The sequence below is a fragment of the Doryrhamphus excisus genome, linkage group LG19, assembly GCF_037039965.1.
Source record: "Doryrhamphus excisus strain RoL-2023G ecotype Guam linkage group LG19, RoL_Dexc_Guam_v1.1, whole genome shotgun sequence".
NCBI classification, from domain to species: domain Eukaryota; kingdom Metazoa; phylum Chordata; class Actinopteri; order Syngnathiformes; family Syngnathidae; genus Doryrhamphus; species Doryrhamphus excisus.
The window spans coordinates 14281350-14306500 of record NC_136375.1 but is presented as its reverse complement, the minus strand read 5'-3'; the positions used below and the strand labels follow the sequence as shown (position 1 = coordinate 14306500).

General features: G+C 45.2%; 2 protein-coding genes across 2 annotated transcripts in view; both read right to left on the bottom strand.

The window, feature by feature from the left end:
* Positions 1-12874, bottom strand: part of klhl29 (kelch like family member 29) — a 124767-nt gene extending 111893 nt beyond the window's left edge. Inside the window, exons 1-2 of the mRNA XM_058057548.2 lie at positions 12567-12874; positions 3554-3626 (exon numbers count right to left, since the gene is read on the bottom strand). The gene's annotated coding sequence lies outside the window, so the exon portion shown is untranslated. The remainder of the gene's footprint in view (positions 1-3553; positions 3627-12566) is intronic.
* A 1426-nt stretch (positions 12875-14300) lies between these two features.
* trib2 (tribbles pseudokinase 2) lies at positions 14301-20284 on the bottom strand. The gene is made up of 3 exons (XM_058056672.2): positions 19003-20284; positions 17495-17787; positions 14301-15764 (listed from the first exon to the last, which is right to left on the bottom strand). The coding sequence occupies exons 1-3, from the start codon at positions 19480-19482 to the stop codon at positions 15302-15304; spliced, it is 1236 nt and encodes a 411-aa protein (XP_057912655.2). The 5' UTR covers positions 19483-20284; the 3' UTR covers positions 14301-15301.
* Between the last annotated feature and the right edge of the window lie 4867 nt (positions 20285-25151).

The window sequence follows — 25151 nt, the reverse complement described above, 5'->3', positions numbered from 1 at the left end:
ATCTACTCCATAGTACTCCCATCCACCCCTAATCCCTCCATACACATCTACTCCATAGTACTCTCATCCACATCTACTCCATAGTACTCTCATCCACTCCTAATCCCTCCATACACATCTACTCCATAGTACTCTCATCCACATCTACTCCATAGTACTCCCATCCATCCCTAATCTCTCCATACACATCTACTCCATAGTACTCTCATCCACATCTACTCCATAGTACTCCCATCCATCCCTAATCCCACCATACACATCTACTCCATAGTACTCTCATCCACATCTACTCCATAGTACTCTCATCCACATCTACTCCATAGTACTCTCATCCACATCTACTCCATAGTACTCTCATCCACATCTACTCCATAGTACTCTCATCCACATCTACTCCATAGTACTCTCATCCACCCCTAATCCCTCCATACACATCTACTCCATAGTACTCCCATCCACCCCTAATCCCTCCATACACATCTACTCCATAGTACTCTCATCCACATCTACTCCATAGTACTCCCATCCATCCCTAATCTCTCCATACACATCTACTCCATAGTACTCTCATCCACATCTACTCCATAGTACTCTCATCCACATCTACTCCATAGTACTCTCATCCACCCCTAATCCCTCCATACACATCTACTCCATAGTACTCTCATCCACATCTACTCCATAGTACTCTCATCCACATCTACTCCATAGTACTCTCATCCACCCCTAATCCCTCCATACACATCTACTCCATAGTACTCTCATCCACATCTACTCCATAGTACTCCCATCCACCCCTAATCCCTCCATACACATCTACTCCATAGTACTCCCATCCATCCCTAATCTCTCCATACACATCTACTCCATAGTACTCCCATCCATCCCTAATCTCTCCATACACATCCATAGTACATCCATAGTACTCTCATCCATCCATCCTGCTGCAGCCCGTCTAGGCGGTGAGCCAGGTGGAGCTAAATGAAATGCCAAGTGTGGAGACAAAGAGGAGAATGAGTGACAGGTATGGCTGCCTGTTGACGAAGGAAAGACCTGAAAAGGATGGAAACCAGGATCTTCAAGAGTCATTAGGTTCCTGGCAAGCTTGCGTGTGTTTTATTTGGCATATTCAGTACTCTTCTACCTGTAGCCCGTTGAGGCAGCGAGTGAGATGACCGTGGTAAAGACAAGGTCAAGATGAGATTGTATGATTCCTCCTGAAGAGCTATGGATGGCCAGGAGAACCATCTCTTCAGGAGCTTCCAGGAAACATTTGGCAACATGTGATCCAACCAGCTGATGGTTGAATCAGGAAGAGGAAGAGATTGCTTTCATTTTGCAAAGACGGCTGTGAATTCCGTCGTCAAGGTCAAAAGGAAGACATTTTTAAAGAGGCACCTCAACCTCTGCAAAGAAAAAAGGAACGGAAAACAAAAGAAGCCTGAAGTGCATCTCGCCATCGTACGAGGCCGCCCACACGCAGCTCATTGTTCGGGCCGCCGCGCCGTAGTCTGGGGAATGCTGCTCGCCGAGCGTTTGCCACAGCCTTAGATATGAACGCCAAGGTTGTTCTCCGGCAGTGATGCACTGCTCTTAATCAGCCTCATCGCTCTGAATCGCACACGTATGTGAATGCATCCATGCGGCCATGTTGGTATGCATCCATGCGGCCATGAAACCTGCATGGATATCACTATCACCATCACTAAATGCATCCGTGGAAGCCACCGCTGTCATTCATTACATACATGTGGTATTTCTATGAAGTACATTGACATACTCAGAGCTTGAAGTTTTAAAAAAATATTTTTTTTCCGCAAAAATAATTATTTATATATATATATTAAAAACAATTAAAATCAAAGCAAAAACAATTATAGGATATATATATAAATAAATTAGAATTTTTTTTATTTAAAAAATTTAATTTTTTTTTATTTAAAAAAATGGAAATAAAAAAATGCTTATATATATAATAAAATTATTTATATTTTTTTTATTTATATAAAATAAAAAGTGTGTGTATATATATATATACGTATATATATCCACAGGATGGAGAATTAGGAAGTAAAAGCAGTCTAGTCCGCTCTCTTATTGATCGGTTTAATTAATTATTTTTTTTTTTTATGATTGTCTGTCCCAATACTTTTGTCCACATAGTGCACCTTCCTGCCACTTTTTGTGCTCAATAGCAAAAGAAGACATTTGATATTGATTGCTTTCTTCCCGCTGCACCAATACATCATCCATCAGGTGTGTGTGTGTGTGTGTGTGTGTGTGTGTGTGTGTGTGTAAGGCTAAACAATCAGTCAAAGTCAACACTTCCTTCATGCAAAGGGAAGAAGATGATCTCCGCAAAGACAAAAAGGAGTGCATCGTCTCATCTGGAGTGTCTACAGGTGTCCCTTACGTCGTTAAGAGGAAATTGGCACGGCTGCCGTAACTCAACATGGCCGCCGTCCTGGACCAGCGGTCGGGGGGGATGGAGTGGCGAATCCTGCACAGACCCGTTTATAGCAAATTGTGTGATCTCCAGACACCCGGATGGACCCGGTTGTAATAAGGTGGTAATTGTCTGGTGGAGCTCACGGCACATCAACACCCAGAGCACCCGGGTGCCACGCCGGCGTCGCTGCAACGCCCCACGCCGCAGCGCAGCGAGCGTGTGGAATGAGTTGGAGGTAATTAAGTACGTGCCAAACAATGGGATTGAGGCGGCGACGTCATAAAGCAGCCGCCCTTTCTGCCCCCGTGATTGATGGAGATCAGGTCTCCGCTCAAAGCAACGCGACGGCGTGGAACGGCCACTGTGTGTTTGCACAGAGGACACCCCGACGTCACACGCCGGCGCGGATGAAATATTTAACAGGCGCAGGGAATCTCATCTCAGACTCAATTGAATAAACGAGGAGGATATTAAATTCCTTTATTGGCTGCCTCATTTGTGGAACACCAGATTGTACCACACTGACGCACACGCCGCCTCCCGAGCCCGCACCCTGCCAGCTAACGTGCTAATACGTCTGGGGAAAATACATTTTCCATGGAATGTTTAAAAGCGGATCTATGATGCTTTTCCCCATTTCTGACCAATAAATGTCGTTAGAATGCTGTATTCCGGTGTTAAAGCATGCCAAGGATTCACATCCCTGAAGCTCTGAAAGAAGTTTGGGATGACTCAAAACGCTCGCTTTCAGGAGGCGTGGTAAGACTGTCCCTTTGTGACATCACAGAGGTGCAGACTTCCTTATATGGGCGTGGCTGTAAGCCAGATAAGCTTTCCTTAATGTTGCCCACCAACAAATGATAACTTTAATCCAAAACACACAATGGTGGTGATTGACATAGTACAGTAAATACTCTAAATACTATATATTTACTGTATTGTACGTGGAGTAACTATTGTACTGTACATAGTAGAAAGGAGATGGCCGACGCAAACATTTCATTTCACACTCAGAAAAGCAAAACAAGCAAAGACATGAAAAATAAAAAAAATATCCTTTTCCCAATTTGTAATATGATAAAAACGTCAACCAAAAGTTCTTACCTTGGCTCTCTGCTGGAGGACGAGGATGCTCATCATACGATATTTACTCAGCTCGCCTCGGGTCCTCACACGCCTGCAGACGACAACGCAAATATCAACAATTAAAATGACAAACACGTTTTTATTCATCCTTGAACAAATACATACATACGTACGTGTGCACGCATGCATATGCATACGTACGTGTGCACGCATGCATATGCATACGTACGTGTGCACGCACGCATATGCATACGTACGTGTGCGCGCACGCATATGCATACGTACGTGTGCGCGCACGCATATGCATACGTACGTGTGCGCGCACGCATACATACATACGTACGTGTGCACACGCACGCATACATACATACGTACGTGTGCACACGCATACATACGTACGTGTGCACACGCATACATACGTACGTGTGCACACGCATACATACGTACGTGTGCACACGCATACATACGTACGTGTGCACACATACATACATACGTACGTGTGCACACGCATACATACGTACGTGTGCACACGCATACATACGTACGTGTGCACACGCATACATACGTACGTGTGCACACATACATACATACGTACGTGTGCACACATACATACATACGTACGTGTGCACACATACATACATACGTACGTGTGCACACATACATACATACGTACGTGTGCACACATACATACATACGTACGTGTGCACACATACATACATACGTACGTGTGCACACATACATACATACGTACGTGTGCACACATACATACATACATACGTACGTGTGCACACGCATACATACGCACGTGTGCACACATACATACATACGCACGTGTGCACACATACATACATACGCACGTGTGCACACATACATATGTGTACACATACATATGTGTACACACACACACACACATACGTACGTGTACACACACACACACACACGTGTACACACACACGTACGTGTACACACACACGTACGTGTACACACACACACGTGTACACACACACGTACGTGTACACACACACACACACACACGTACGTGTACACACACACACACACACACACGTACGTGTACACACACACACACACACACGTACGTGTACACACACACGTACGTGTACACACACACGTACGTGTACACACACACGTACGTGTACACACACACGTACGTGTACACACACACGTACGTGTACACACACACACACACGTACGTGTACACACACACACACACGTACGTGTACACACACACACACACGTACGTGTACACACATACACACGTATATGCATACATACATACATACATACATACATACATACATACATACATACATACATACATACATACATACATACATACACACACATACGTATGCGTTTTACCCTTGTACCGACTTGCTTGGCATTTGCACAAAAATCAAACTTAAACTGTATAAAGGCCTACGAAGACGCCACTTCCTGTGTGAAAGGAAGCATTCAGTCGTGTTGGAGTGCAGCGACACCGGCTTCCTGCCATCAGGAAGTAAGTCGCCATCCATGGATGGAGGACAAAGACAGCATCATTCCACACACAGCTTTCTTCTCCAAAACAGGAACGTTGACAAATGGCGACATCATCAGGGGCTTCTCACAGCTTGTTTCCTTGGATTTCACAATAAGACGCCAAGAAAAGGTGTCGAGACTCCAGCAGACGCCTGGACCTTCTCCTCCTGGACATCGTGGTGACACCTCTCAGGAAAGTCTTCCAAACAAATGAAAGGGAATACTTCAGCTGAAGACTTCATAGCGGGAGGAAGAGGAGCAGGATGAAGCAGTGATGAAGTGCCTTCTGGCAAGAAGAGTCCGGACGGAATAGTTCCAGGAAGAAGAAACTCATACAGTACTCCACACACAACTTTCCTAAGCTGAAATGAAAACATCATTCCAACGTGGAAATGATGATGAAGGTTCAAGCCTGCAGCTCATGCGGAGTCGATGGTTAAATTCCCATCTCCTTGACTTGACAACTATTGTTTAGATACGTTGCTGCCTGCCAGTTGGATGTCAGTAGCTCATTCTCTAGCAGGACCAGCCAATGATCTCGTCAACCCAAAAGGTCATATCTTATACCACCGCTACAGTCCTCTTACAGAAAAAGTCATCCTACAGCAACTTAACACTCCAGCAATACACCTGATGAAGATACAAACATGTACCAATATGGGTTTAATGCACATAAGGCATTGCGTCTAAACAACACATTCATTGGGGTGCTGCAATGACGTCAGCCTCCCTTTGGCCCTTTTTGGTGGACATTGTAGCTACATCTATCTAGGATGCTAGGCCTCCAATGACCTGCTCTTGGCCAGATGCTTTATGTTAAACATGTTTTGCTACATGGAAGGTATATTTCCTGGGGAGCCTTGGGGTTAAGTTGCTGGTTTAAAACTCAAGTCCTTTGCGTGTCAACAGGAAGCCAAGACTAGAAGACATTTGGACTGACTCGTCCTGCTAGATGCTAATCAAGCGTATGTTGCTTTTCTTGATCACATCCAAACTCCCCAAAAAAAAGTTAGTCATCTTTTAGGAAAGCTGAGGGTGACACACCCCCCCAGGCCACACCCCCCGGCGGCTATACACATCCACGTTCTATCCATCGGCAGTCAGCCTTTCATCAGAGGCTAATTAGTGGCCGGCCTGGGGATGGAGGCGGGGCTTGATGATGTTAAACATTTATTCTCCTGGGTGAGGAGGCGACCGCTGCTCCCAATGACACTCCACCCCCCCCACTCTCAGCACAAGGACGCCACGATCCTGAAAGGCCACCTAACATCGGGCTAACATCGCTACCATCGCTGACATCACTAACATCGCTAACATCGCTACCATCGCTGACATCACTAACATCGCTGACATCGCTACTATCGCTAACATCGCTACTATCGCTAACATCGCTACTATCGCTAACATCGCTAACATCGCTAACATCGCTAACATCGCTAACATCGCTACCATTGCTGACATCACTAACATCGCTACTATCGCTAACATCGCTGACATCGCTACTATCGCTGACGTCGCTGACGTCGCTGACATCGCTACTATCGCTACTATCGCTAACATCGCTAACATCGCTAACATCGCTAACATCGCTAACATCGCTAACATCGCTAACATCGCTAACATCGCTAACATCGCTAACATCGCTAACATCGCTGACATCGCTAACATCGCTGACATCGCTACTATCGCTGACATCGCTACTATCGCTGACATCGCTACTATCACTAACATCGCTAACATCGCTAACATCGCTAACATCGCTAACATCGCTAACATCGCTAACATCGCTAACATCGCTGACATCGCTACTATCGCTACTATCGCTAACATCGCTAACATCGCTAACATCGCTAACATCGCTGACATCGCTGACATCGCTGACATCGCTGACATCGCTGACATCGCTAACATCGCTGACAGCGCTGACAGCGCTGACAGCGCTGACATCGCTACTATTGCTAACATCGCTAACATCGCTGACATCGCTACTATCGCTACTATTGCTACTATCGCTAACATCGCTACTATCGCTGACATCGCTGACATCGCTGACATCGCTGACATCGCTACTATCGCTAACATCGCTACTATCGCTAACATCGCTACTATTGCTACTATCGCTAACATCGCTAACATCGCTACTATCGCTGACATCGCTACTATCGCTACTATTGCTACTATCGCTAACATCTCTACTATCGCTAACATCGCTGACATCGCTGACATCGCTGACATCGCTGACATCGCTGACATCGCTACTATCGCTAACATCGCTAACATCGCTACTATCGCTAACATCGCTACTATTGCTACTATCGCTAACATCGCTAACATCGCTACTATCGCTGACATCGCTAACATCGCTGACATCGCTACTATCGCTGACATCGCTACGATCGCTGACATCGCTACGATCGCTGACATCGCTACGATCGCTGACATCGCTACGATCGCTGACATCGCTACGATCGCTGACATCGCTACGATCGCTGACATCGCTGACATCGCTAACATCGCTAACATCGCTAACATCGCTAACATCGCTACGATCGCTGACATCGCTAACATCGCTAATCCGTGTGTGTGTGTGTGTACACGTAAAACAGGCCAAGTGAGGACCATAAAATCAATGCAGCGCCAACTGACTCACCAAGGAGAAAGACGAGACCTCAGGACGAGACTTTCAAGCTGCTGAAGCCCTGACTGACCAATCACAGCAGAGTGGGCGGAGTCCAGGAAAGTAAAGGAAAGGTGAGTGTTTGCTGTGCGTGTGGGGGGGGGGGGGGGCTGCGTGACAGAAACAGCATTTGGATTAGTGGGGAGCATCCACACCTTCAAGCCATCACCAGCGACAACGAAGGCCTCCTGCAGCTCCGTCTGCTACGCTGCCAATACTTCACCCAGCGCCCCCCCACCCCTCCGCCAGCTAGCCAACACATGGTGTAAATAAGACGCCATTAGGAATGCGCACGCACGCCTTCCCGAGCAAATATGATTTAGGTTTCCTCTTAAGTGGAGCGACGCCGCCGGAAGGATACAAAATCACACGTTGCTCCTCAGTCTTTGCATGTTTGCTCCTCGCAGAGGACGGATTGGCCCCCCACCGATAAACACTCAACGCTAATACGAAGCTAGCACGCTACATGCACAACACCACCAGGGGGCGCTGAGACTCAATACCTTGCAGTTCAACCCAGGTCAACTCTATAGCTGCCAAGCTCACACAGACAATAAGCCAATAAGCCAAAGAAAAAGCCAAATGCGTGTGTTGGGTTGAGGGACATGAAAGTCAAAGATTGAGATATTTGACTTCAAGTCTGGACCAGACGTTCTTCCGGCCAGCCTCTTTCTTCTCTGTATTTCGGAACGCTTTGAGTCAAAGATTTCAGAGCTGATGAATATTTAGTAGATGATCCGAAAATTGGAATAACATGCGGCACAGCGGGGGGGCATACGTGTTTTTTCCAGCCCACCTCCTTCCATGCTGTGTCATCATCGGGGGGGCTTAAGTGTCCCCCACAGGGGGGCTTTCACACACCGACTCCACCCCTCCTACTAGCACGTGACCACGAGACAGCATCTCTAATAAAACACACAATGTGTCATAATAACAATAAACATTTAAAAAGTAGAAATCACCTGAGAAAAAAATAACTAAAAAAAAATAACTAATCAGAAAACCAGCAGACATGATAACAATTGATGATGGATTCTTCCAAAGACACAAAATGTTGACACTCGTCTGCCTCGCATCATTAACACCAGGGGTTGTCAAACTTGCGGCCCATGGGCCAAATGCGGCCCGCGAGACGCTACTTTGAGGCCCCCACCTTGATACCAAAGTTTAATGTTGAAATGACATCTTAAAGCTGTGCGCACACCGGAACCACAATTAACATGATTTTGCCCCTCGCCCATACTGTTACCCTACCCTGTTACCCCGCCCCTGTTTTGCTTTGGATTAGCAATGAAGCTAAAGGCTTATGACGCTGGGTACAAATAAATGCAGGAAATGATTTGGAATAAAAACGGAAAATACACGTCAAGATAAAAGCATCTCATCAAACATGTTGTTGTTGCAGTGATTGGTATAATATTTTTAGTTCAGAAGACAACTGGTGAATATTTGGCTTACATAACATCATTCTGCATTTGTGAATATGGAATTTTTCCTAATCGCTCTGTACGAGGAGATTCGGCTAACCGTTTAGGTTGGGGTTGGGTCCGCCGGGTAAATCCTTCCCCACACGAACGTTCCCGCTCGCCATGACAGCATTTCATTCATCGATTCGGCTTAATCATTCGTTCATTTCTACCGGTAGAAGTCATTTTCTTGTCTACAGCGGGATGTAAAGTGTTGGCCAACGCTAGTATCGCTAATATCGCTAATATCGCTAATATCGCTAATATCGTTAATATCGCTAATATCGCTAATATCACTAATATCACTAATATCGCTAATATCGCAATTATCGCTGACATCGCTACTATGGCTACTATCGCTGACATCACTGACATCGCTAATATCGCTAATATCGCTAATTTTGCAATTATTGCTAACATCGTTACTATGGCTACTATCGCTGACATCACTGACATCGCTGACAACGCTGACATCGCTAACATCGCTACTATCGCTAACATCGCTGACATCGCTAACATCGCTGACATCGCTACCATCGCTGACATCGCTACTATCGCTACTATCGCTAACATCGCTGACATCGCTAACATCGCTACTATCGCTAACATCGCTACTATCGCTAACATCGCTACTATCGCTAACATCGCTACTATCGCTGACATCGCTACTATCGCTAACATCGCTACTATCGCTAACATCGCTAACATCGCTACTATCGCTACTATCGCTACTATCGCTAACATCGCTAACATCGCTAACATCGCTAACATCGCTAACATCGCTACTATCGCTGACAACGCTAACGTCGCTACTATCGCTGCTATCGCTAACATCACTACTATCGCTACTATCGTTACTATCGCTACTATCGCTGACATCGCTACTATCGCTGACAACGCTACTATCGCTGACAACGCTACTATCGCTGACAACGCTACTATTGCTACTATTGCTACTATCGCTAACATCGCTGACATCGCTGACATCGCTAACATCGCTAACATCGCTAACATCGCTAACATCCATACACTGCATGTGTCCAGGATTCAGCCATTTCCCTGCTGGCATGATAGTCCAATACCATTGGATTACCTTGGGAGTACTACTCATTTACAACATCCATATACTGTACGGAAATATCCACAGGTTGGTTGAAAATATTACAATATTGAACAATCCCCTTCCTTCAAATCTACTTTCTGATGCCCGTCAATCATAACTAATGTTCTTTCCTGGATGATGAGTATGATAAAGGTCATCTTTATATTGGATAGATTTCTCTGATTCTGGATTTGCTGGAACGCGACTCGAAAAAGTTGAAAAATAAAATAAGGAAATAAAAAGTTGACATTTGAAGAAATAGAATCTGAAATGTCAAATATAAAAAAAAAAATATTGTTTTTGCATGAATAAAAAGAAGGTTTGTCTTCCACGGGAGCAGGACTACACGTTGTTGTGACGGCAGCTGCATGTTAATATTTGTTGACAAACTGCTGATGCAAACAAACACTGTTTACACACACGCACACACACACACACACACACACACACACACCAAGAAGAAAGCTGGCGTCACACTGAGAGCCTGACTGGCGAAACACACTCAGCGTTTGTGTAACGATGCCGACGCCGCCTGCCTGGCTGGCTGGCTGGCTTCTCCAGGCTTTCCCTCTCCTTCTCGTCTCTAAACGACAGCACACAACCGGAGGCCACACCGGCGGCGACGCACCATTTCCTTCTAGAACACACCCTGCCTTTCATGGCCACCCTTTTTCGGGGGCTTTGTCGTCCACCGCCAGCAGCAACAGCAGCAGCAGGAAGCACGGACCATGTGCAAGCAGCAGCGTGTGCTCTGATAACAAGGAGGGAGTATCGTGGCTTTTAGAGTTTCCTCTTGGTTGAGAATGTCCTGCCAAGTTTCGCATGCAATCGCTACGCCTGACGGGATTGGACCATTTTACATGGGCGGGGCGGGCCTACCAACAACAAGAAAAGGAAAGGAGTCGGGGTAAGCTGGAACCAATCTACCTTCCTCTCCTTGGGAGATAAGGTGAGAAGATGAGGTGGCTCGGGCATCTGGTCAGGATATGGCCCACCAGTAGTAGGCCTGTGAGAAGACCCAGGACCCGGGGAGAAGAAAGTCTGGGCTTCACCAGCAACAACAAAGGCTTCCAGAAAAACCATGGGTTCTTTGTCGTGTCAAACAAACTACAAACACTACAAACATGGACGGCGAATCCATGTTGAGATCTTCGTTCTTCATAGTCGCCACAACCAACAAGCGGACAATGGCGTCACCGACTATTTACTGGATTTGGTTCTTGTTTGGTCCCTCTGTTTGGTTATTTTGAGAAGAGCAAACCAATAATAATAATAATAACAGCAAGGCCTGAAGCGGCCATATTGTTACTTATTGGGCACAACAACAACAAAGAGGAAGAAAGTGTGCAAAACGGTTCCCCGGGGCCACGTAAAGAATGTCCGATACGGTCCGATTATGGAATGATACTGTAGGTACACGGTGCGTGTGTGTGTGTGGGGTGATAGGTTAATAAATTATGCTAAATATGGCTTATGATAATACCATCACTGCCAGCAACGTGACGCCTCGCACTCTGCTCTCTAAATTTAGGAAGCGGCAACACAAACACAAACACAAACACGGCGTGCTGCTTTCTTGTCGTGACATATTTCCAAACATGTGCTCCTTCTTCGGGGGCCGCATCATCGTGGACGCCGTCGTTCTCATATGGCCGCCACTCCTGCCTACTGTATTAGTGCCAGCACCATCAGCTACACACTCAGCATGACTGTCTTGGTCGGCTGCTGACATGCTATATAATACTGCAATACTGTACAGTACAAGACAATCACAGTACTTTGCTCGACTTACTGCACGCTCCATGCGAATGACAACTCAAGATGGGCTTCAACTTCAAATAAGAGGAGTCAGGCTCTCATCACCATCACATGAAATATACATACATACACATATACGTACGTATATATATATTATATACACATACACACATATATACATATATAAAAAATACATATATATATATACACACACATACATACACACATATATACACATACATATATACATACACACATATACATACATATATATATATACATACACACATATACATACACACATAGTATATATGTAAATATACAAATATACATACGTGTGTGTATGTGTATATATATGTATTGTTAGTGATGCGTAACAGCTGCGCACAGCGTTAAAAATGCAATTAATTGATTGATTAATTCAGTAAAAAGTGACCGGCAGCCGTCCAAACTGGTGGCCGACACATAAGCACCAAAAGGCGGGCTTACCTTCCCTCGCCAACCTCCTCCTCCTCCACCTCCTCCTCCTCCTCCACAGGCAGCGGCGTTCGTCCTTCCTTTACTCCGCTCCAACGAGCTCTTTATCCGGTAAAGCCTTGCTTGCTAGTACCGGTGCTGCCGGTGGTGCATTGTCCGGCAATTGAGGCTAGCTGTCAGGCTTCACGAGAGGTGAGTTTGCCCGGTGCTTCGGTTTCTCTGCTCTTAGGGAAAGCGACGGGATAGCGGCGGAGTGACAGCGTCACAGCTGCACTGACGAGGACTGGAGGGAAACGAGTGGACCACAACATAGAAAGACACTTTAGTCCACGTCAGGCTCCTCCCACTGTTTTAGATGTCGGCTGCTACACACCTTCACGTCAGCACGACAGCGACCTCCTGCGGGGGACATGTGCAAGTGCAGTCAGCTCCAGCTTTTTTGTTGACTACAAACTTTTTCCATTTTGTACATTTTTACTCTTGTTTATTTTAGCAGGATTATACATAGGAGATATATTAAAATATGTAAATAATATTACATGACTCAAATCATGCATTTACAAGAAAAACTCGTTGTGGTTTGTCAAGAAAAATATAATATATTGCTAAAATATATTGCTAAAAGTCACCCGTGTGTGTGTATGTATTTGTTTATGTATTTTTTTATATTGTATAATGTATTTTTTTGGCAAAATATGTCACATTTTCTGATTAGAAAGTAGGATATTGTTATTAAGAAAAGTTTGATATATTTTACATTTTAAGCCACATGTGAGGTAGAATTATGAATGAATGTTCTTGGACGCCCTCTAGCGGTAAGAGACGGTAATAGCAACACTTTATGGCAGCATTATATTTAGATGTACTGTAGTTGATATACAGTATAGTTGTCAAATAAAGTAAAAATAATACATTTTAAAATAATAATTGTTCCTTTAGTCGGGCTGCCGACTTTCAATTGGCCCATTCTACACCCTGGATTTTTAATACATGACAGTATATAGCAGTGGTCTCAAACTCGTAGCCCGCGGGCCAAATGGGTACTCATCAAACATGTGGTTAGTACTTTGGTAAGTTACGACGTTGCTCCCGCATGGAATTTAGTACGATGCTAACTTGCTAATTGGGTAAAATTATGAAGTTTCATTATGTTCATTGGGGTTTTTTTTTATTTTTGTACTAGACTATGTACTGTATGGGATTTTCTGTGTTGATAAGGAATAATGTATGTTTTTGTTGGGATGAAGTTGGAATTTGGGTGGTTGGGGGGTGGGACTAGATAAGATTTGACTTCTTCCCACTCCCTTTCGAACATGTGTACATATATATACATATGTATTTTCTTTTATTTTGTATTGATTTTGGTTGGTTTGTAGTACTCTGAATGTTTTTTTGTTTGAAATAAACTATATATATATATATAGTATGTGTAAAGGTAATTGCAGCTTATATGAGAGTATACCTGACAAAATTCTGCATTAAAACACATTTACTTGAAATAATACTTCATGTATTCAAGTATCAAGTATTATTATTACTATTAAATTCCTCCCCCATAGGGTGATAGCATGTTAGCATGTGCTATGCAACTGGAAGCCAGGTAACCCAGGCCAAGATGGCGATAGGAATGAAGATGTTGATGTTTCCAAATGCTGTGTGGACAAATAGCAGCACTAACCTAGTCCATGTGGTGTGCGGAGTTCATAATGTTGGCCGCATTTTGACCCTGGAACAGACGAACAGGCTGCGCTAACAGTTCACAACTTTTATTTGCTCAATAAGGACAAAAACACCAGAAGTTTCTTGTACGATACAATCAGAAGATCTGAGGCAGATATCCCACCATGCACCACCATGCACCACCCCCCCCCCCCCCGTGAAAACAAAAAGATTAGCACCAACTCAGCACCAACTGAAAGAAAGAGGAAGCTCCGTCTAGAAAGAAAAGAAAAGCAGTAGGATTCCTGCTGCGGGAGCAAATGGTTTGTTTTTGAAGAATCAAGCGCACCCACCATGTCCAACCCCCCCCACCCCACCCCCCACAAGGCAGGCAAGCTATAGCATTGAGGGGGTGCATGCTGATAATGAGGTTGATTATTGGAAAAAAATACAATAAAAATTCAAGTAACATCCGAGCACGATGGTGGGGGCGGAGCAATACTGTTGCTGGGGGGCGGGGATACTGGCACCAAAAAAAAAAAAAGAGTGGAGGGGCAGGGCTTGAAACAGAGATCCTGTCCTGTGGAGGGTGGGGCTAAAACCCTGCAATCTACTGTGGAATATAGATTTGATACTTCTATCAATATAGATATACATTTCATCTTCTTTTGGTTTATTGATGGGCGGGCTAAGAGAAAAGGGGGTGTGGCTTGGCCGTGCTCGTATGTCCCTTCATGCTTGCCATAGTGTCAACATGGTGGCCGTCTAGCACGACCAGCACATCAAAACAAAGGGGGGAAAAAAAAGTAAGTTTTGCTACATTTTTAGTGGCGGCGTCCTGGGGGCCACATGGGGCCGTGTGGGGCCCTGTGGTGTCCCGGGGGCCGTGTGGGGCCACGATGGCGTTTGTCATGCTTCAAGGTTTCCATGGAAATGGTAGAGAAGCAAAGATGGAAACACCTCATAGTGACGACAAACCCTCGCTAAACTACTGGGGCTCCGTGGCGAAACCCCGCCCTGCCCCGCCTCCCCCCACCCCCCGTCCCTGTGGCGGCAGAGCTGCTGGTCCGTTTGTGCTTGGCGTGCGCTCAGCTGAACATCTCCACCTCCTCCATGCTCACCTCGGGGACCAGCTGCTCCTGCTCCCCTCGGCTGTGTGTGGCCCCCGGGGTTCCGGCGGCGGCGGCAGCAAACCAGGGGTGCTCCAGGATCTCACGGGAGGTGAGGCGCTCGGTGGGCTCCCGGCGGAGAATAGAGCGGATCAGGCACTTAGCCTTGGGGGTGAGCGTGTCAGGGACGTTGAAGTGGCCCCGGCGGATCTTGCTGAAGAGGGAGCCCGGCTCCACGTCGTGGAAGGGGTAGCGCCCCACCAGGATGGTGTAGAGCATGACGCCCAGGCTCCACACGTCGGCCGCCTTGCCCGAGTAGCTGCCGCCGGCGTTGAGGATCTCGGGGCTGACGTAGGCCGGGCAGCCGTGTTTGTCCGACAGCGAGTCGTCGCGCCCGTCCAGGATGTACGTGTCCTCCAGGCTCTCCAGCTTCACCACGCTTCTTCACGCACAAAACAAGAGCACACGACCGCCATCAGCACTTCTCCCTCATGTATCCACCCGACAATGGTAGCGATGGTGCACCCCAAGTAAAAATCACCGAGGCCTCTTTATGATGTGCACCACCATGGCGTAGCATTACCCCACTACCAACTACTTCCATCAAATACTCATCAAATAAAAACAGGCTAATTTGCCTTGACGCCCGTCTTCTGAGAAGAAGTGGAGCACATAATCCCCGGGGATTAACGCTGACATTTGCTTTAACTTTAGATAAAAGCCTTTTACAAAACATCAGTGCATGCTTAAAGTGGGCCCAGATAAGCGCGGATTGTCTTTCCTGGAGGAAAAAAAGCCGTTTAAGCTGCCTTAGCAACTTGGCAACGTGAGAGGGCAGGCGTTCCACCTTTCCACCATGATGCCTGGCTAATTAAAACCTCACCAGAGGTGCGTATTGTTGAAAACACTTTACACGCCTGATGAGCTTTCTCCATCCCAGTCAGGAGTATGCGTCTATGGACAGCAGTACACAAAGATCCATACTATACTGGCCTTCGCTACTCCAAGTGGTCCTATGTTCATATACTTCGTCCGTGTGCTGCCGAATGTTTACAGTTCTACCTGCAGGAAAGGTTTTGTACGCACCCGTCTGCATCATCAGCAGAACATTCAACTTCCATACAACAACCATCCTTCTTTTTTTCCTCTCCACTTGGAATGACATGACGTGTTCCACGAGGAAACATGCGGTCATTGCCAAGTGAAGTTCTCAAGATGCCGCCAGGGGGCAGCAGAGGACGACAGTAAATTAAGACCAGCCTTGAAAAAAAAAAAATACTTCCTACCTTCACTCCACATGCATTGGAAATATTGTTAGCCATAAAAGGAAACATATACTGTATGGTGGTCATGAACATCATAATAAAGTCATACACATAAAAGCCCCCTGCTGTTTAATAATATCTCATCAACCTCCACGTGCAATATTAAGGTTCTAAATGCAATATATTAAGTTCAATGTGAAGTATTTCTATAAATAGATTGGTCATATGTTTCATTTGGCGGCACGGCGGTCTTGTGGTTAGCGCGCAGACCTCACAGCTAGGAGACCAGGGTTCAATTCCACCCTCGGCCATCTCTGTGTGGAGTTTGCATGTCCGTGCATGCGTGGGTTTTCTCAGGGTACTCCGGTTTCCTCCCACATTCCAAAAACATGCTAGGTTAATTAGCCACTCCAAATTGTCCATAGGTATGAATGTGAGTGTGAATGGTTGTTTGTCTATATGTGCCCTGTGATTGGCTGGCCACCAGTCCAGGGCGTACCAGGGTGTACCCCGCCTCTCGTCCGAAGACAGCTGGGATAGGCTCCAGCACCCCCCGCAACAGAAAATGAATGAATGAATATATTTCATTTTGTTTCATATATGAAACTGTGCATACTGTATTTGTATATAACTCTTTGTAAAACTGTTGATTTTGTTAACACTTGGGTTGTTTATATTGTTTATTTTTTTATATTGCGTATTTTGTACTGCTTAACTGATTCTGTACTCTTGCAAATTTCCCCACTGAGGGACGAATAAATGCATATCTTATCTTAATCTACTGTAAACAGTCAACAATTATTCTACTGTATACTGCAATAAGAATTCTGCTGCTTTTCAAACAGTGATACACATGCACATTTTATTTCTATTATATCCTATTTACATATAAGTAAATAAAACTCACCTGCTTTCATTCTTGAAGACAAACTTCCTCAGCTTGAGGTCGCGGAGGACGAGTCCGTTGTCGTGACAGTGCGCCACGGCCGAGGCTATCTGGTAGAAGAGCCGGGCGGCCTCGTCCTCCCGAAGCTTCTTGCAGGTGCGCACGAAGGAGTGCATGTCGCCATGGCTCCGCTCAAAGAACACGTAGGCCCGCGTCTCGCCCAGCAGGACCTCCAGGATCTGGTTGATGTGCTGGTGGCGGCCCAGGGCGAAGTAGGCCGCCAGTGACTCTTGGTAGCTGCCGATGTCAAACACCTGCGGACGGAGAAAAACGCAGGACATCAGGACTGAACCCCAAAGTGAAGAGACTGGTATGTCACACACCTCGTTGTGGTGTGGCTAACTTCCTCTTATGCGCGTGTGACAGTCGAGAATGTGAAAAATGACAACGCATGAAGTCACAGAACCTGCCTCCGCTAAAATACCTGTCAAGAAGTTTGCATTCCGGTTCTATGATGCAGTGCCTAACTTCCTTTTACGCCTGCGTGACAGTTGAGACACCTGATGTCGAGGCACTCCCTCCAATGCCGCACATCCGCATCCACTTTGTAGCTATTCCCATTCTGCTGCAGAGGCTCAAAGTGATTCAAGAACAAAAGATGCGGTCACTACGTCTTCAGCAAGCCTGCAACACTTGCGCTACATTGTCTCGAATTATGTTGTGAAGTGGCTAACTTCTTGTTCCACTTGAAACAATGCATCTATGTATGGCGGACACACAGGACTCACCGACTTCCAATTCCGAACAGCTAATTGGAGGGCCACCAAGGTCACGTGTCACACCCAAACCATGAACGCGTCCTCTCTCTGCCAATCATAACACGCTACAGTCTCAGGTTGCCATGGCAACAGAGTCCTCCCCTCCCTCCCTCCCTCCCTTCTTCTAATTGGCTTCCAGCAGAAACAGCTGAAGTGAAGAACCGCTCCTCCGTCCGGTGGCTGTGGATAGAAGAACCAGAACCCCACGACGTCTAACACTCCTCCACCCACAGACCAATGACACAGGTGGGGATGGGTCACGTGTGTTGTATGGCGACACAACATAAGCATGATAGCAATGCAAAATGAAAAGAAATATAATGCCTTGCACGGCAGCCTGAGGGCACTGCAAGCCACTAATTGCTTGTCTTTATTATTATTTTTTTTTTTACAAATGAATGTATTACATCACGAATGATAGTTTTGGGAATGATAGTTATTAACATTCTCTTTTGTCATGCAGGTCTTGCATTGGAGTTCATACGTGCATAAACCGTGGGAGAGGTACTGCGAGACAGTGTGAGTGTGTGTCCGCTCCTTTGTCAACGTTACGTCATGCAATCCACACCGTGGCCCATTCACTTTTTCCACTGGCTCCCCATCCCAGCCATCACTGAGCGGGGCAGACCGGAAGCTGCAGGCTAACTAACTGCTTGGCTTGATGAGGTGCATTATGCATGCATGCATGCCCACCTGGACAGGTGCGCTCACCTTGCATACGAGCTCCTCCCCGCTGTGCAGGTGTACGGCTCTGAAGACGTGGTCCCCCTCCAGGGGCTCCAGCAGGAGGTAGTCCCCGATGCGGGAGATGCAGTGCGACGAGTCCGGGGTCTCCGGCGGGCTGGGAGAACCGAGGTTGGGGCTGAAGCTGTGGTGGGACTCGCTCGCTGTCCTCAAGCAAGACAAGTCTTCAAAGTCGTGCGATTTGTGCCGCGATCTCCCATGACGTGAAATGTTAATAGGATGTGACCTCTGTATGTTCATGGGGGAATGCGGCGTCACAGCTACACCCGATCGGCGACGGTCCGTCCTCCCTCTTCGACTTGCTTGCTTCAGCTCAGACACCGCTGTCGTATTCCCAATAAATAATGCAGTAGAATGAAATAAAAAGCAAAAAGGCTGCAGTCCGACTTGCAGGGCATCGACAGGCAAAGCTAGCTTGAAGTCTTCGCTTGGTTCCTTTGTTTTCATTCAGCCGCTTTAACCCGGCCAGCGAATGTAACCAGCCGGTGTGCTGAATGTGGATCAAACCGCATGAAACGACTAAACAAAGAAAAAAAAGTCATGCGTTTAAGTGCAGAGGCTAGGTTGCTAGGTCGGGCAAGCTGCTAGCTTATTTTACCGGTGTAAAAAAATAGTGTGGCACGTTTCGTAAAACGGAAACAATAAACTTGGCTCGTTTGAATTTATAAAACACTTTCAAAAAAAGGAAGAGAAGTGAGTGGCGGAGGGGGGGGGGGTTAGGCGATAAAAGTCAAACTTGTTATCCGACGAGTCTTCGGTGGGAAACGATGACGGCTAGCAGGTGTAGCTTGCTAGTTAGCCTTCTTGCTAACTGCTAGGACGTCAGTGCAAAAGGCCTTGTTCCATACAATCCACGCTCGGCATGGACAAAAGCTCCACGCGTGGAAGAAAAAAAACACGGTATCTTCAAGGTGCGGGGAAGTGGAAGTCGTCTTCTTCTCTCGCTTCCCGGTGGAAGGAAGGAGGGTGTCGCTTGCTGCTGCTGGGTTGGCTACGAAAGGAGGAGGGAAGGAAGGAAAGGTAGCAAGGGGACGGCCGGTTGACTTTCCCGGACCTATCCCTTGACTCAGCGGGGCATCCTCTCTGCCGTGGCGCCGCGGAGCCTCTTGCGTGGGCTGTGGGGAGCCAGCCGTGGTTCATTCAGTGCAGAGTGGAGCTGCACACTGCCCAACACACCGCAACCCTGCACCCTTAGCCGGAGGAAGGAGGGGAGGAGGCTTGGCATAACGCGCGCGCGCGCACAGACACACACACATACATACATGCATACGAGCCTCCAGCCCCGCCTCTTTACGTCACTGAAACGGGGGCATCCTATTGGTCGACTCCTCCATCTTCATGAATAGTAATGTCTGTGATGTATAATAGGTGATCTATAGTAGGCAGTGATTGTTATGTAGAATTGTACTTTTATGTTCCTGTAATTCTGCTTATACTGTTTTGTACAATTGAAGTTTGTAATACTATATATATACAGTATATATATATATAAGATAGATCTATCTATCTATATACTAACACTGTTACTTTTTTCAGTAACCGGTAATGTAACTAATTACTTTTACTGTCAGCATAACACGATTGCCATTTTCGACAATAGTTACTTTTACTGGTAACTAGTTACTTTTGCAGTGGAGTAACTCGTATAGTAGGTGATGTATAGTAGGTGATGTATTGTAGGTGATGTATAGTAGGTGATGTATTGTAGGTGATGTGTCATAGGTGAGGTATAGTATGTGATGTTCCATAGGTGATGTATAGTAGGTGATATATAGTAGGTGATGTATAGTATGTGATGTATAGTATGTGATGTATAGTGTGTGATGTATAGTAGGTGATGTATAGTATGTGATGTAAAGTAGGTGATGCGCCATCGGTGTTCTATAGTATGTGATGTATAGTAGGTGATGTATAGTATGTGATGTTCCATAGGTGATGTGATGTATAGTATGTGATGTATAGTAGGTGATGTATAGTACGTGATGTGTCATAGGTGATGTATAGTATGTGATGTATAGTAGGTGATGTATAGTATGTGATGTATAGTATGTGATGTATAGTATGTGATGTATAGTAGGTGATGTATAGTATGTGATGTATAGTATGTGATGTATAGTATGTGATGTATAGTAGGTGATGTATAGTATGTGATGTATAGTATGTGATGTATAGTAGGTGATGTATAGTATGTGATGTATATTAGGTGATGTATAGTATGTGATGTATATTAGGTGATGTATAGTATGTGATGTATATTAGGTGATGTATAGTATGTGATGTGCCATAGGTGGTGTGCCATAGGTGATGTATAGTAGGTGATGTATAGTAGGTGATGTATAGTATGTGATGTATAGTATGTGATGTATAGTGGGTGATGTATAGTATGTGATGTATAGTATGTGATGTGCCATAGGTGATGTATAGTAGGTGATGTATAGTAGGTGATTTATAGTATGTGATGTATAGTAGGTGATGTATAGTATGTGATGTATAGTATGTGATGTATAGTATGTGATGTATAGTAGGTGATGTATAGTATGTGATGTATAGTAGGTGATGTATAGTATGTGATGTATAGTTTGTGATGTATAGTATGTGATGTATAGTATGTGATGTATAGTATGTGATGTATAGTAGGTGATGTATAGTATGTGATGTATAGTTTGTGATGTACAGTATGTGATGTATAGTATGTGATGTATAGTATGTGATGTATAGTAGGTGATGTATAGTATGTGATGTATAGTATGTGATGTATAGTATGTGATGTATAGTAGGTGATGTATAGTACGTGATGTATAGTATGTGATGTATAGTATGTGATGTATAGTATGTGATGTATAGTATGTGATGTATAGTAGGTGATGTATAGTATGTGATGTATAGTTTGTGATGTATAGTATGTGATGTATAGTATGTGATGTATATAAAGAAAGGCATCTTTTGCATCCGCCTACTACATCTGTGTTCATCCCAGGACACCCCCATCTGGTCCATCTGATGGGAGGTGTGACTCACTGGAGGAAAACCCGCCGCGCTTCCTGGAGCACGACAGTTCATGACTGGCTGTCCTAGAGGACTTGCAGAGGTCAAGCGGCAGAAGATGGCTGAGCTTCTCCGCGTCCCCCCCGGAGTGCAACAACTTAACCTACTTCCTAACAAGCCACGGCCGAGGTCACGGAGGCCTCGGGGCTCGGGATGTCGTCATCAAAGATTGTTAGAGTGCGGCACGATGTCTTCCCCCTCTCTCTCGCTCGCTTTTCCGAATCAGAGCTGTCACATCCGGAAAGCCTGCGAGGTTGCTTCCTCTTTGAAACGCCATCACGCGCCAGAGGAGAGGATGAGATCACTCAGAACGAGCCAGGCAGGAGAACGTGGCAGAGAAGCTGAAGAAAGACCCGCCTTTCTTGTGTGCATTTTAAAGCGCTGGCAGAGGTAGATATGCCGAGCAGTGGCGATATCGGTCAGTGTCCCAAAACCTTGGGAGGTTTTGATCCTCCGGGTGTTCAGAGAACATGCTAGCAGGGAGCTAGCATCTGGTCGACATGTAAACATAGGACCTTTATCTCCTTGGATTGGTGCATCTAGCCGGCCCATTTGCAATTGGTGTCAGAGGAAGACAACAGCAGGCTTGGATTATGTTAGCATTTGGTGTGTGCGTGTCAGGGAGGGGTTGGGGGGGAGCGATAGGAGGCATTCTAGCCATCTCAAAGCCGGTCCAGTCTATTTCTAGTGTCGGGTAGCAGTAGTGGCTTGCAAGGCTACATCCCAGGGTGTGATTACACGGCTATTACATCTCCCGCAGGGCTCTTCACATTGTGGAAGGTCTCGTTGAAAAAAAAAAAAATAAGGCTTCCTGTCAACCCGGGCTTGTGAGATAAACTACGACAAAACGATGAGCACACACTGTCCTCAAACGGCCTCTTGCAGAAAAACTCTCACACGCACGTCCGTGCCAGCCGCTGCCATGGCAACCATCTCCACCCCCCCCCCCCCCAGGAAATATTAGACAGCAGCAAAACATAAACACACACACACACACAGGATGAGCACACGTGAGGGAACCCTAGCGCTAATCTCCCTGGGCTTCCTCCATGGGCGTCTTATCAAGCGCTGCCTGCTTACAAAGATGGAAAATGATCAGGAGCACATTGCCTTTCCACGCTGTCGGTATTCCGCACATCGCGGCTTCACCTCATCTTCGTGCTTAGCTTTCATCTTGGCCAATTCAGTATGGGAGCACACGCATGCCACAGAGTGGTCCAAAATTTGAAGTATGGTGCTGCGCGCTGCGTATGACTTTGGAAGGACTGGAACATTTCAAGCCCATGACTTACCACGCTAACGTATAACTATGCTGTAACACGCTAACGTATAACTATGCTGTAACACGCTAACGTATAACTATGCTGTAACACGCTAACGTATAACTATGCTGTAACACGCTAACATATAACTATGCTGTAATACGCTAACGTATAACTATGCTGTAACACGCTAACGTATAACTATGCTGTAACACGCTAACATATAACTATGCTGTAACACGCTAACGTATAACTATGCTGTAACACGCTAACGTATAACTATGCTGTAACACGCTAAACGTATAACTATGTTGTAGCACTCTAACGTATAACTATGCTGTAACACGCTAACATATAACTATGCTGTAACACGCTAACGTATGACTATGCTGTAACACGCTAACGTATAACTATGCTGTAACATGCTAACGTATAACTATGCTGTAACATGCTAACGTATAACTATGCTGTAACACGCTAACGTATAACTATGCTGTAACACGCTAACATATAACTATGCTGTAACACGCTAACGTATAACTATGCTGTAACACGCTAACGTATAACTATGCTGTAACACGCTAAACGTATAACTATGTTGTAGCACTCTAACGTATAACTATGCTGTAACACGCTAACATATAACTATGCTGTAACACGCTAACGTATGACTATGCTGTAACACGCTAACGTATAACTATGCTGTAACATGCTAACGTATAACTATGCTGTAATACACTAACGTATAACTATGCTGTAACACGCTAACATATAACTATGCTGTAACACGCTAACGTATAACTATGCTGTAACACGCTAACGTATAACTATGCTGTAACACGCTAACGTATAACTATGCTGTAACACGCTAACGTATAACTATGCTGTAACACGCTAACGTATAACTATGCTGTAACACGCTAATGTATAACTATGCTGTAACACGCTAACGTATAACTATGCTGTAACACGCTAACGTATAACTATGCTGTAACACGCTAACGTATGACTATGCTGTAACACGCTAACGTATGACTATGCTGTAACATGCTAACATATAACTATGCTGTAGCACGCTAACGTATAACTATGCTGTAACACGCTAACGTATAACTATGTTGTAACACGCTAATGTATAACTATGCTGTAACATGCTAACATATAACTATGCTGTAACATGCTAATATATAACTATGCTGTAACATGCTAACATATAAGTGTGCAATAACCCGCTAGCATATAACTATATAACACGCTAACATATAACTATGCTGTAACACACTAACGTATAACTACGCCGTAATATGCTAATATATAAATATGCTGTAACACGCTAACATATAACTATGCTGTAACATGCTAACATGTTATTGCAAGGTATGCAATAACACTAGCATAACGCTATAACGCTATAACGCAATAACGCTAGCATATAAGTATATAACACGCTAACATATAACTATGCTGTAACACACTAACGTATAACTATGGTGTAACATGCTAATATATAACAATGCTGTAACATGGTGACATATAACACTGCTTTAACAGGCTAACACATAACTATGCTGTAACACACTAGCATATAACTATGCTGTTACATGCTAACATAACTATGCCGAAATATGCTATCATATAATGCTGCTATGACACACTAACATATAACTATGCTGTTACATGCTAACATATAACTATGCTGTTACATGCTAACATATAACTATGCTGTTACATGCTAACATATAACTATGCTGTGATATGCTAACATAAAACGCTGCTACAATACGCTAACACATAACTGCTATGTTGATG

What these genes read in the sequence shown, in the direction of transcription:
- trib2 (XM_058056672.2), bottom strand. Translation starts at nt 19,482, where the DNA reads ATGAAAACAAAGGAACCAAGCGAAGACTTCAAGCTAGCTTTGCCTGTC. An exon ending in GGGAGGAGCTCGTATGCAAG is followed by an intron (nt 17,788 to 19,002) that starts GTGAGCGCACCT and finishes CTCCGTCCGCAG; the next exon opens with GTGTTTGACATCGGCAGCTA. An exon ending in GTCTTCAAGAATGAAAGCAG is followed by an intron (nt 15,765 to 17,494) that starts GTGAGTTTTATT and finishes TTGTGCGTGAAG; the next exon opens with AAGCGTGGTGAAGCTGGAGA.